This window comes from Nicotiana sylvestris, chromosome 1 (assembly GCF_000393655.2).
Source record: "Nicotiana sylvestris chromosome 1, ASM39365v2, whole genome shotgun sequence".
In the NCBI taxonomy this organism is placed as follows: Eukaryota; Viridiplantae; Streptophyta; class Magnoliopsida; order Solanales; family Solanaceae; genus Nicotiana; species Nicotiana sylvestris.
Window position 1 is genome coordinate 161,433,749 of NC_091057.1, and position 12,667 is coordinate 161,446,415.

Below are 12,667 nucleotides of genomic sequence, written 5' to 3' on the forward strand. Positions count from 1 at the left end.
CTGATTGAATATATTTCCTGAGATTTTGAATTTGCTTCATGTATTTTAAATCCTCTAGGGATTTTCATATAAATTTCACTATCAAGTGAACCGTACAGATAAACTGTAACTACATCCATTAGAAGTATTTCAAGCTTTTCATATAGTGCTAAACTGATGAGATATCGAAATGTTATGGAATCTATAACAGGTGAATATATTTCATCAAAATCGACTCTACGTCGTTGTAAGAATCCTTGTGCAACAAGGCGAGCTTTGTATCTTTCACTTTCATTTTTATCAATCATTTTTTGCACAAAAATTCATTTATAACCAACTGATTTTATGCCACCAGGCGTCTGGACTACTGATCCAAAGACCTCTCCTTTAGCAAGTGCGTTCAATTCTGATGGAATTGCCTCTTGCCATTTTTGGCCAATCAGGTCTTTGTCGACATTTTTTGATAGACCGGGGTTCAAGATCCTCACTATCTTGCATAATATTAAGTGCAACATTATATGCAAAAATATTATCCACCACTATTTCAGATCGATTTAAATTAATCCCATCACTGGTAGAACTTATTAAAAGTTCCTCACTCACTTGAGTCTCGGGTTCATTGATTTCTTCAGGAATCTCAGAACTAATCAGATTTTGGGTCTCTTTAGGGGATCCTGAGACTTCATTGATTTCTTTAGGAATCTCAGAACTAATCAGATCTTGGGTCTCTTTAGGGGATCCCTTCATAATATCATTTTGATCATTTGTCGATTTTCTTTTTCTATGATTTCGATCCTTAGAACCCAAAGACCTATCACGCTTCAGGCGTACTTTAGGTTTACTAGCTCTCATGCTAATAGATGGTCCTGCTGGGATATCAATACGGATAGGCATATTCTATGCAGGGATATGTGACTTAGTTATCCTTTTCAAATCAGTAAACGCGTCTGGTATTTGATTTGCTATATTTTATAAATTGATGATCTTCTGGACCTCCTAATTACATATAGAGGTACGTGGATCAAAATGAGATAATGATAAACTATCCACACAATTTTTCTTTTGATTTCCTTTTTTTCTCCCCCCTAATTGTGGGAAATTTGTTTCATCAAACTGACAATCTGCAAATCGAGTAGTAAATAAATCTCCCGTCAATGGTTCAAGATAGCGAATAATAGAGGGTGGTTCAAACCCAATATATATCCATATCCTTCTCCGTGGTCCTATCTTACTGCGATGTGGTGGTGCTACTGGCACATATACAACACATCCAAAAATTCGTAGATGGGTAATATTTGGTTCATGACCAAAAACTAATTGTGACGGGGAATATTTATTATAATGTGTCGATCTGAGACGGATAAGTGATGCTGCATGCAAGATAACATGGCCCAAACAGTAGTGACAATTTTATTTTCATAAGTAGTGGTCTTGCTATCAATTGCATGCGTTTAATAAATGACTCTGCAAAGCAATTTTGAGTATGAACATAAGCTACATGATGTTCAACTTTTATCCCAACTGATCGACAATAATCATCAAAAGCCTGAGATGAGAATTCTTTAGCATTATCAAGGCGAATAGCCTTTGTAGGATAATCTGAGAATTGTGCCCTTAATCAAATTATTTGGGCTAATAGCTTTGCAAACACCAGGTTGCGAGATGATAGTAGGCACACATGAGACAATCTTGAAGATGCATTTATTAGGACTATAAAATATCTAAACAACCTACTTGGTAGGTGAATAGGTCCACATATTTCCACATTTATACGCTCTAAAAAGGCGAGGGATTCAATGCCAACTTTCATTGGTGATGGTCTAGTGATTGTTTTGCCTTAATAAAAAGCATCACAAGAGAATTCATCATTTGTAAGAATCTTTAGGTTCTTTAATGGATGCCCACTCGAATTTCAGTAATTCGTCTCATCATTATTGATCCAGGATGGCCCAAACGGCCATGCCAAAGTACAAAAATATTTGAATAAGGAAACTTCTGGTTTACGATAAAGTGTGTTTCAACTGCACTAATACAAATATATTCCATATATTAAGCTAGAAGATAAAGTTGGTAACTTTTCTACAATGCAGTTCTGGCCAAAAACATTCTTCGTAATACAAATATATTCCATATTCATTTCATCTTCGTCTCAACGTGATACTCGTTTCGACGGATATCTATAAAACTTAACAAGTTTTTTCTGGACTTGGAGGAGAATAATACAACAACAACCAAAATGACCCAGTAAAATCCCACAAGTGGGGTATGGGGAGGGTAGTGTATACACAAATTACCTCTACCCTGATGGGGGTAGAGAGGCTATTTCCGAAAGACCCTTGGCTTAAGAAGACAAAAAGACGAAAAGAGAAAATATATCAGTACCATCAATAAAAACCCATAGAAATAATAAAAACATCACAAGAACCAGTAAATAGATGGAAAGCAGAAATAATAACCAGTAAATATAGGCTCGAGACTGTGAAAATGGAAGAGTAGTGTAAACATAATACTGACCACTAGCAGTTTAAGACTAAATCCTATCAACCTAGCCTCACACTGGTAGACTAAATATGCTCAACTACCTCCTAACCTACAACCTTAATGTTCGACCTCCACAACTTCCTATAATGTCATTTCCTTGGAGATCGGAAGCCTCGCCATATCCAGTGAATAATGCACTGTTTATAATAAGTTTTGTTCTCTTAGACAGAAATATAGTGGCTATTCTGGAGCCTTCAATCAAACTTATATTACCAGAGATCATTGAAATATTTGCTTTTTCCTTATGCAAATAAGAAAAGTATTTTTCATCTTTGAATATGGCATGAGTTGTTCTACTATCAATTACACAAATATCTTCATGATTGGTCTTTGATCCAAACACAATTTGAGGATTATCTATATTTTTCAAAATGACATAAACAAAGTAAATATGATAGGAAATATCATTATATTATCAAAGCATAACTTTTATATATGTACAACAATTACATAACCATACTAGCTACTACAAACAACAATAATTAAAATATTTACATTTCTACAGATTCATCACCGATCACATGACTTGTTTCTCCTTCCGGGAGTGCAAAGTAATCAGCTACATCTAAATGCATGAAGTCAAAATCATCTTCAGAAATAAAATTTGCTTCAGCATTTTTCTCTGTCTTCTTTAGGGAGGCTTGATAAAGCTCAAGCAAGTGCTTCAACATTGTTCTCTGTCTTCTTTAGGGAGGCTTGATAAAACTCAACCAGGTGCTTTGGCGTACGATAGGTACGTGACCAGTGCCCTTTTCCTCCACATCTATAGCATGCATTTTCTGCATTTGTTGCTTGCACCGCTTCATGCTTTTGTTCCTTCCTTTTCCACTGCTGGTGGTGAGGAGGGTTCTTTGGTACATTATATTACCATGATTAGAGTTTCTTCCCCGACCACGGACATGACCACGACTGGGGTCACGACCTCTTTCACGCTTAGCTTGATAGAAGTTCGTCTCATTCACTTCAGGGAATGGACAAGAACCAGTAGGTCGGTTTTCATGGCTTTTCATTAATAGCCCATTATGTTGCTCGGCTACAAGAAAATGTGAGATAAGTTCAAAATACTTTTTGAATCCCATCTCTCGATATTGCTGCTGCAGGAGCATATTCGAGGCATGAAAAGTGGTGAAAGTTTTCTCCAACATATCATGATCAGTAATATTATCACCACATAATTTCAATTGGGAAATAATTCTGAACATAACAGAATTATACTCACTGATAGATTTAAAATCTTGTAGCCTTAAATGAGTCCAATCATATCATGTCTGTGGAAGAACGACGATCTTCAGGTGGTCATATCTATCTTTCAAATTATTCCATAGTATGATTTGATCTTTAACAGTAAGATACTCCATTTTCAGGCCCTCATCAAGGTGATGGCATATGAATATCATAGCTATGGCACGTTCTTGGTTTGATGCCTGATTTTTGTCCTTGATGGTGTCTGCCAGACCCATCGCATCAAGATGAATTTCAGCATCAAGCACCCAAGACATGTAGCTTTTGCTCGATATATCCACGGCTACAAATTCAAGTTTAGAAAGATTTGACATTATTTAGAAAAATAAATTTCGTACCTCTAATACTTTCAAAGTATTTGCTCGAGATAGCAGAGTCTCGTACTGGTAACGTGTTATAAAATAAAGACTGTAAAGTAAGGACAAGTATAGAGAGAAACAGATATATTATTCAACTTCAAACACATGTACATACTGAATTGAAATCTCCTATATTTATAGAAGAAATGAAACTGCTGTATAAGCTGCTACTGCAAGCTGCTGTGTAAGCTGCTACAGTACCAGGTATGGATAATCTTCTATCAGAGGTAATGTTTATCCATAACAGAGTACCGAAAGGATAAGCTTATTGTACCAGGTATGGATAATCTTCTACCGGTGGTAATACTTATCTATAACGGAGTACCGAAAAGGATAAACTTATTATACCAGGTATGGATAATCTTCTACTGGGGGTAATATTTATCCATAATGGAGTATCGAAAGGATAAGCTTATTGTACCCGGTATGGATAATCTTCTACTGGAGATAATGTTTATCCATAATTGAGTAATGAAGTAATAAGCTTCTTCAGGAGTCTTATTTTCAATAGAGTACTAAATAGATAAATATATTTACGGAGTAGTCTCATATGAATAAGCTTCTTCAGGAAGTTTATTTACGACGACGTACTAAATGAACAACCATAATATAATATATTTATAACAAGATGATATATTTCAAACTTGGGGGCAAATTTGGACTTTTGCCAACTAAGAAACAGAATCCAGCACGTGCTACGGATGAATCCAGCAACTCATTGGGGCCCACAAACAGTGCTGGTATTTGGTTGTGCCAATGAAGCGTTCTAAAACCTCGTCAGCAAACCAACCAACCAATCAAGTGTTTATACGCGAGCAAACTTGTCTGTCTTTTCTTTTTTCAACGGTAAGTAAAAAACTAACACAAACTTGTACTTGTTCAAGTAGTTTCCTTATATGCCGCTGCTTTGCTTTTCAACCTATTTTCCAGCCCATTCTAGTAGCTTTTTAATCCACTATTATTACCATCATTATCTTATTATTATTCCCTTGTATGAGTTTTAATTAATTATTCCATTTGCCTAAAAAACACTAATTATTCTTCTCCAAGAAAGTTGCCTAAACCTGTGGAATTTTCAAACTTGGCGTTTGAGAAAATTCAGGTAATCAACTCAAGATACCTTGTCTTAAACTCCGCTTTAAATCTTTGTCAGTGTTTTAGCGTACTCAACAACGTACAAGGTTGTAATCTGGTATGACTTTTGTCTATTTCTTCAGTTCTTTGTTTTTCTTTCCATTTTTACTTATTAAGATTCAGTTATTAGTGCTATTTTTCAGCCCCCTTTATTCAGATTGGTTGAAATTTGTGCATTTTTTTTCCTGCAAAAAGAGTAAATTTAGTTGCTGGAAATGGGTGTTCGCGTGTTATGTCAAGTCTTTAATTTTACTCAATTTGTTTCTGTTATGAATTTGTTTTTACCAAATATGTCAAGTTGTGCTTGAAAAGTAGTGTTAGGATCTAAGATGTTTGTTCCTGGAGGATATAACTGCATGTTCCAGTAGATTGTATAATTACCAGGAAGGTAAAATGGAATAGAAGTTTAATGGTTAGTTTTTTAGTCTCTTGCACCACCATTTTCCTTTTTCTTAACTTGCTTTGCTTAATTAAATCTTTATTTATCAGTCTTTGGTTTCTGATAGTGATCTAGAGCTTAGTATTTTTGTCCATCAAACAACAACTTCTATTTGAAAACACGTTATAAGTCTGTATGCATTTCATGGAATTCATAAATAGCTTACAATTTAGTGTGCGAAGGTGGCGTTTCCTGACATTGATTGGTATGTTAAAACAGCTGCAAATAAATTGAGTTGACATCCTTAAATGGACAAGAAACAGCACATTGCCATCTTCACTACTGCAAGCATCCCATGGCTAACTGGAACTGCTGTTAATCCTCTGTTTCGTGCGGCCTATCTTGCAAAAGATGGTGCGATGAAGGTCACTTTGGTCGTTCCCTGGCTGCCGCTGATAGATCAGGAACACTTGTTTCCCAACAATATCACGTTTAATTCACACTTGGAGCAGGAAAAGTATGTCCGCCAATGGGTGGAAGAGAGGACTGGGTTTGCATCGAATTTTAGTATACGTTTTTATCCTGGAAAGGTAACTCAAAGTCTGAAATATGAATGAGAATTTGTCTAATTTTATTACACTGAAAACTCCAGTCTATTAGATTTGTGGGAGCATATCCAGTTACATACTTCAACTGGTGAAGATATATTCTTCTGAATCAAATATCGGGACCATGTATGCTTAAAATTGTTCATCGAATACTCTATTGATGTTTGCTTTGCTTTGTTTGTGAAAGTCAACCAAATAATCATGAATGCTTTTTCTTTTTTTATATATATGAGTTACTGATCTTCTTTCCCTTGTTAGTCCTTACCAGGTTGATCTAGCATGTGGGGAGGGAAGCTGCTCTCCTTGCATTTAGATTGTCATATTTTTTCCTTATATAGTTTTGTCTATGCCTCAAAATAACAATTTTTCCTTCATTTCCTTAGTTGTTGAAAACAAATAGTAATTTCTCTCCTATAAAAATTGTTCTCGAGCTCTTCCAACTACGGATTATACATTTTCCCCTTCTCTTCATGGAATAGTAAACATGAAATCTGTTAATAACACATGATTCACATCTAAAGTGCAATAACAATAACTGTCAGGACAAGGGAATTGCAGCTCCTCCTTTTGATCTTCTTCTAGAATTATTGCCAGTTCATCAATGATAAGATTGTGATATAAACTCTTGGAGGGCCATTTCTCTCATGATGCAAAAGTAGTCGGCAGCTTCTTTTTGTTTATTAGTACTTTAATTTTGTCTCAATTGATATGCTTCTGGGGTACTCTATCAGAAATAAAGTGTTGCCTTCCGAATTGCAGTTTTCTCTAGATCTAAGGAGCATTCTTGCTTTGGGGGATATTACAGTAGTTATCCCAGATGATGAAGCACATATCGCTGTCCTTGAGGAGCCCGAGCATCTTACATGGTATCATCATGGGAAGAGATGGAAAGAAAAATTTCGCATGGTTGTAGGAATTGTTCACACCAATTATTGGGAGATTGTCAAGAGAGAGAGGAACATATTGGTAGCACTTCTAATAAAGTACATCAATGGTTGGGTAGTTGATATCTATTGCCACAAGGTAAAATACTTCTATTCAGTAATTTTTTTTGTTATTTATGAAGATCTACTTTGTGAGGTGGGGTTATTTTTTTTTTTTTTTTTTTGTGTGTGTGTGTGTGTGTGTGGGGGGGGGGGGTTGGTATGAATTATTAATAGCTAACCTAGGCTGAAAGTAACTCTTTGACATTTGACACTTTAATGCACTGATGTTTCTTTGTTAAGTTTGAACAGCTGTTGCAGAAACATGCTTGCATATTTCCATCTCAAAATGTACTGACATTTTGCATGCTAGGCACGCTCAGGTCATCCGGTTGGTTGTAATATAGGAATTGATGATCGCTTGGTTGGACCATTGGTTGTAGTATAATTATTAACCATGACTTTTGGTACTTTGTGCGTAATACCTTGATCTATAAAAGTTACTTGCTTGGATTGGCAGGTCATTCGGCTATCCGCTGCAACCCAGGATCTACCAAGATCTGTGGTCTGCAATGTGCATGGAGTTAATCCAAAGTTCCTTGAGATTGGGCTGAAAACAAGAGAGAAGCAGCAAATTGGCAGCCAAGCTTTCAGCAAAGGTGTCTATTACATTGGTAAGAAGTTGTGGAACAAAGGGTACAAGGAGCTACTTGATCTTTTACGTGATCATCAAAAGGAACTTCCGGGATTTGAGATTGATTTATATGGTAGTGGTGAGGATTCTGCTCAGATTGATGTGGAAGCTAAGAACTTGGAATTAGCAGTTAGGTCTCATCCCGGACGTGATCATGCAGATCCTTCATTTCACGAGTAAGAGCCAACTGTTTTCTACTGTTAAACTGTTTGCCCACTCTTGTTATATATGTCATTTATTCTGGATTGGGAATATTGTCACAGGGAGTTGGGTGGGTGGGAATGCATATGTATCTGCTGTTCCTAGAACGTAGTTTATCATGCCTGATCCAGTTTACTGGCTGCAAAGAGAAGCCTACATACTCCATTAGAGAGGATTTGCGGACTTAACATTTTGTTGATTTCGGTTTTCTTTTTTCCATCCGTTTTGACTATATTTTTCGATCAAAGAGGTCTATCAAAATAACAAGAGGGTAATTACAGATTTATAGCTACATCTTCAGATTCATACATTTCGAACCTTCAAACATAAATTTCATATCCTCCAACAAACTATTATTACACCAAAAATAAAAATTCTGTAAGCATCTATTTTTTCCTCCATCCCTTTGATTAACAGTGTTTTGCCAAAATAGAGAATCTAAAAGAAGGATAAAACAAATAGTTAAAAAATAGTATTGCAATCCATGTTAGTTAACATATTTGGTAGATAGGCTATGGAATATTTTGTGTATGAAAGTGATCTAGTAATCGCTGATTGCTAGTGTTCTCTACCAATCATTCCTGTCGTTGTCAAAACAATATAGTTGAAACAGCATGGTCCACTTTCATGTAGAAGTAATGGAAGAAGACGATGATAGAAGTTGTCAGTTGTTACTACTATAACTGTAGGCTTCATGCTTCTTGTCATTCCAGCTTTGACTGATTTACTATCTCCTTATAATTACTTCCTTTATAGACAAAGTGAAGTGCTAACCTTCACTGGGTAGGGGCAAGGTCTGCGTACATGCTACCCTCCCTAGGCCCCACATGTGGGAATATACCGGGTATATTGTTGTTGTTGTATAGACAAAGTGAAGTGCTGGATAACTTTTCAGAAAGGATATTTGGGTTTTATTTTCTGGTGCATTGCGTTAATTATTGAACAAGACTCGAGCTTAAAGGGTTCGAAGTAGGTGGAGTTCATAACTGGAGAAGAAGTGGGCTGTTTTGGATACTCATAAACACATTATTTTGAACAGTAATCTCTGATTGATTCAAGCTCCTCTGCCAACTTAATTTTTCGGGTGTGAAAGAACAGTGGCCTAAAAGTTGAGAGGAAATGGAAGTTTTCGACACTGCAAATATTTAGGGCTGATAATTGCAAAAAGTTAAATGAGAAAGGAGGAAAGCTAAACAGAGGTCACAACTGCTTTAAACCATCGATAACTTTAACCCTAATTTTAATGAATAAATATTACATAGCATAGATGCTGCAAACTATACAATTTTTTGATATTAATGATTCAGAAGCATCATAATCAAGTTTCCTCATTTATATTGCCGTCTAGAGCTAGCAAGCAGAATAAATACGGCAATCTTTTTTAGGTTATTATAATAAATACAGCAATCTAAAAGCACTCCTCAATTTACCAGTATCGTTGACTTGGTTAAAAATGAAATTTTTGCTAGTACAAGATCCGTAATCTGGAAATTCAGAAAAGCTAATGAATATAAGAAAATGGAAACATAGAAAAAACCAACTTAAGAGAGAAAAAGAAAGCCAACTCAGTTTGTAGGAAGCTTGAAATCAAAGTAGCTTTCAAGATCCTAGTGCTTTTTTTGAACTTCTTCTTTCTCATGTTTCTTTGAGACTGCATCTTCATTTTCAATGTCCAATGAGTTTGTGTGCTAAGATAATGAATATATGTATATCTAACTAGAATCCGCATCTTGCTATCATATTTCTCAAGTTAGTATTCCTTGTGTTTCTAAGGTATTGAAGATAAAAATTTTAAAATGCCTAAATTTGAGAGCCACCTAGAGGAACCTCTCTAGCTTGACAAACTGATGAATTAAGGCATACTTCTTGTTGATACTATCTCAAATTTAACCATATTCGTTATCTTTTCTTTATCCTATAGCCATCAGCTTCCTCTCCTCGCTTTTGTTTTTATCAATAATGATCGAACTTGTTATCACTGAAGCTTTTATTTCTTCTCTCCAAATATATTGAGAAATGTGGAGGGAGACAGAAATGTGGCCGGTCTATCCACATCTGAGATGAAGATTATTTAGATCATATTTTTTGACAGTTGGATATACGTTAACAACTTTTTCATCTTTTCTTATTAAAAAAAGATACTTTTTCATCTTGAAGATTAATTTGGGCCTAGGCTTTTTACTATAGGATCTTTCAAATGTTGTTTGAAACATATGTTAGAACTTCCTCCCTTTTTTTATTTGATACTTTGGAAGATGACCTATTTTAAGACTTGGTACCGCAGGCATTCACTTTCAAACTGACTTTCATCCACAAACTCTTTCTGGTGAATATGAATCATGCTAAAATCATTGGTCAATAGATTTTGTTTCCTTTGGTTTTTAGATTTTTGGGATTTTGTGTTAAACGTAATGTGATTTGTTGTGCAAGTGTTAAGAGTTCGGGTACTTATTATAGTAGGGGGCTTCATTTTGCCATTCTCTCAATTGATGTTCTTTTTCCCTTTTTTGGTTTCAGCTATAAGGTGCTGCTTAATCCAAGTACCACAGATGTAGTTTGTACAACCTCGGCTGAAGCATTAGCTATGGGCAAAATTGTTGTATGTGCCAACCATCCGTCAAATGAATTCTTCATGCAGTTCCCAAATTGCCGAACATATGATGATGGTGATGGATTCGTTAAAGCTATACTCAAGGCATTGGCTGATGAGCCTGCTCCCTTGACTGATGCACAAAGGCATGAGCTTTCTTGGGAAGCAGCAACCGAGCGCTTTCTTAGAGCAGCAGAGCTGGATACTGTGCCAACAAAGACGCAATCAAAGACTACTTCAGCTCCTCTTTCCTTGGCATCATTGAGTTTAACAAGAAAACTCGAGGATGCATCAGCTTTGGTACACTTCGTTGGGACAGGATTTCTGAGCTCGCAACCTGATGAAGAGCAATGTAAAGAACTTGGCTTGAAAGTTCCTCCAAAGAAAACCGGATTTTCTTCTGGAAAATGGATCTAAAGCTGAGCCCAGCGTCTGGCGATTCAGATTCTTTGTTACTAGCCATAGATCACTTATTTTTTTTTTTTAGCCAGCAGGAATGTAGGAGTTGTCGTTTGTTTTAGTGAAGGGTTTACAGGGTAGATCATCAACAATCATGGGATTAATTAATCTGGTGTTGTATATTAACTAGCTGATTCCAACTCGTTTGGGATTTGAGGCGCTGTTGTTTGATATTAAGATAAATATTCTGGTGTACATATTCTTAATTAGGTAGCTGTATCCAAGTTTTATTTGGAAGGACAAATCAACCATCTTTTATCCCATTAGACATCATTTTATGATAATGGTTTCTTTTCTAAGGTTTGGCAGTTCTTGTTCCATTAATGTATGATTTGTTGCTTTTAGAGCCCATTTGGATTAGCTTAGTGTAAATTGCTGATAAGCTTGAAGTGCTGAAAAGTTCTTTTAAGTGCTGAAACTGATTTTTAAAATAAGCATTTACGTGTTTGGATAGAAGTGCTGAAACTGATAATAAGCAGTTGATGTGTTTGATTAAAAAGTGCTGATAAGCTAATCTTTTGTTACAATGACTAAATTACCCTTGACGTTTTCTCGAAGATTATAAATTAAAAATTTCTTTGTAAAGAAAAGAATTGACAACGAATATGGAATGAAAAGAAGGTCAAGAAATTTATTTTCGAAAAAATATTTTTTGAATTAAAAAATTATTATTAAGGATAAACTAGTAAAAGTGTTGGTCAAACTAAAAATGCTTATAAGCTGAAAAGTCATAAGTTGGGGTAACTAGCTTATGACTGATTTTAGCTTATAAGCACTTTGAGTGTTTACCAAACGCATAGATAAGCTAAAATGTACTTATAAGCTAATTTGACCAGCTTATAAGCTTAGTCAAACACCCTTTTAATAACACAGCTGAATGTTTAAATATATGAAGTGTTTGTCATTTCGAACTACAGATTCTTTATTACATCCTTGGCCACAAGTTATTGGTTACCTAATTCAACAATAGGCGAAAATTCAATGAGGTTTCATAATTAAAATAAATCAAAATGAAGATTTTATGATACTTAAATGTCTCTTATTCACTGGCAAGCTGTTGTTAATCAAAGACTAATATGTGATCGCATGATCAAATGTTAAGAAAATTTAACATATAAGACGGAAATGTAACTCTTCTTTTCTTCTTTTTTACTTAACTAATAGGCATGGCTTGAAAATTTATAATCCATGAGCTAAAATGGTCTCGGCTTAACTATTAAATGCAAAGTCCCACGACTTGAAAACAAACACAAGATTAGTAATTACAAAGTCATAGAATACTCTATAAATAATTATAAAAGAACTAAAAACAAAAGATTATATAGTTCATTCGTCAACGAAATGATGATCATCTTAACTGAAATAGTGAGTCAAAAAATTTAATCATTGTAGACTAGAAATTTAGGATTTGTTATCAAATGAATGCAAACACTGATATGGAAATAACTTTTAAGGTTTACACATCTTTGACTGGACAAATTGAAAAATGAAATAATTTAGCCATGCTATCTAAATTAAATTTATGTTTTGGTAGGTTTTTAAGTTAAGTTAGGTGTAA

At 35.2% G+C, this 12,667-nt stretch overlaps 1 protein-coding gene across 2 annotated transcripts; it reads left to right on the forward strand.

Moving 5' to 3' along the window:
* The first annotated feature begins 5,002 nt into the window (after positions 1 to 5,002).
* Positions 5,003 to 11,408, forward strand: LOC104223106 (digalactosyldiacylglycerol synthase 2, chloroplastic). Of its 2 annotated transcripts, none has more exons than XM_009774460.2 (5): positions 5,003 to 5,223; positions 5,914 to 6,224; positions 7,002 to 7,265; positions 7,686 to 8,035; positions 10,578 to 11,408. In XM_009774460.2, exons 2-5 carry the CDS (start codon positions 5,943 to 5,945, stop codon positions 11,065 to 11,067), a joined length of 1,386 nt encoding a protein of 461 aa, XP_009772762.1. In that variant the 5' UTR covers positions 5,003 to 5,223; positions 5,914 to 5,942; the 3' UTR covers positions 11,068 to 11,408. The 2 variants fall into 2 exon arrangements, with proteins under 2 accessions (XP_009772762.1, XP_009772763.1); XM_009774461.2 differs by having other exon boundaries at positions 5,007 to 5,313.
* The last annotated feature ends 1,259 nt before the right edge of the window (positions 11,409 to 12,667 follow it).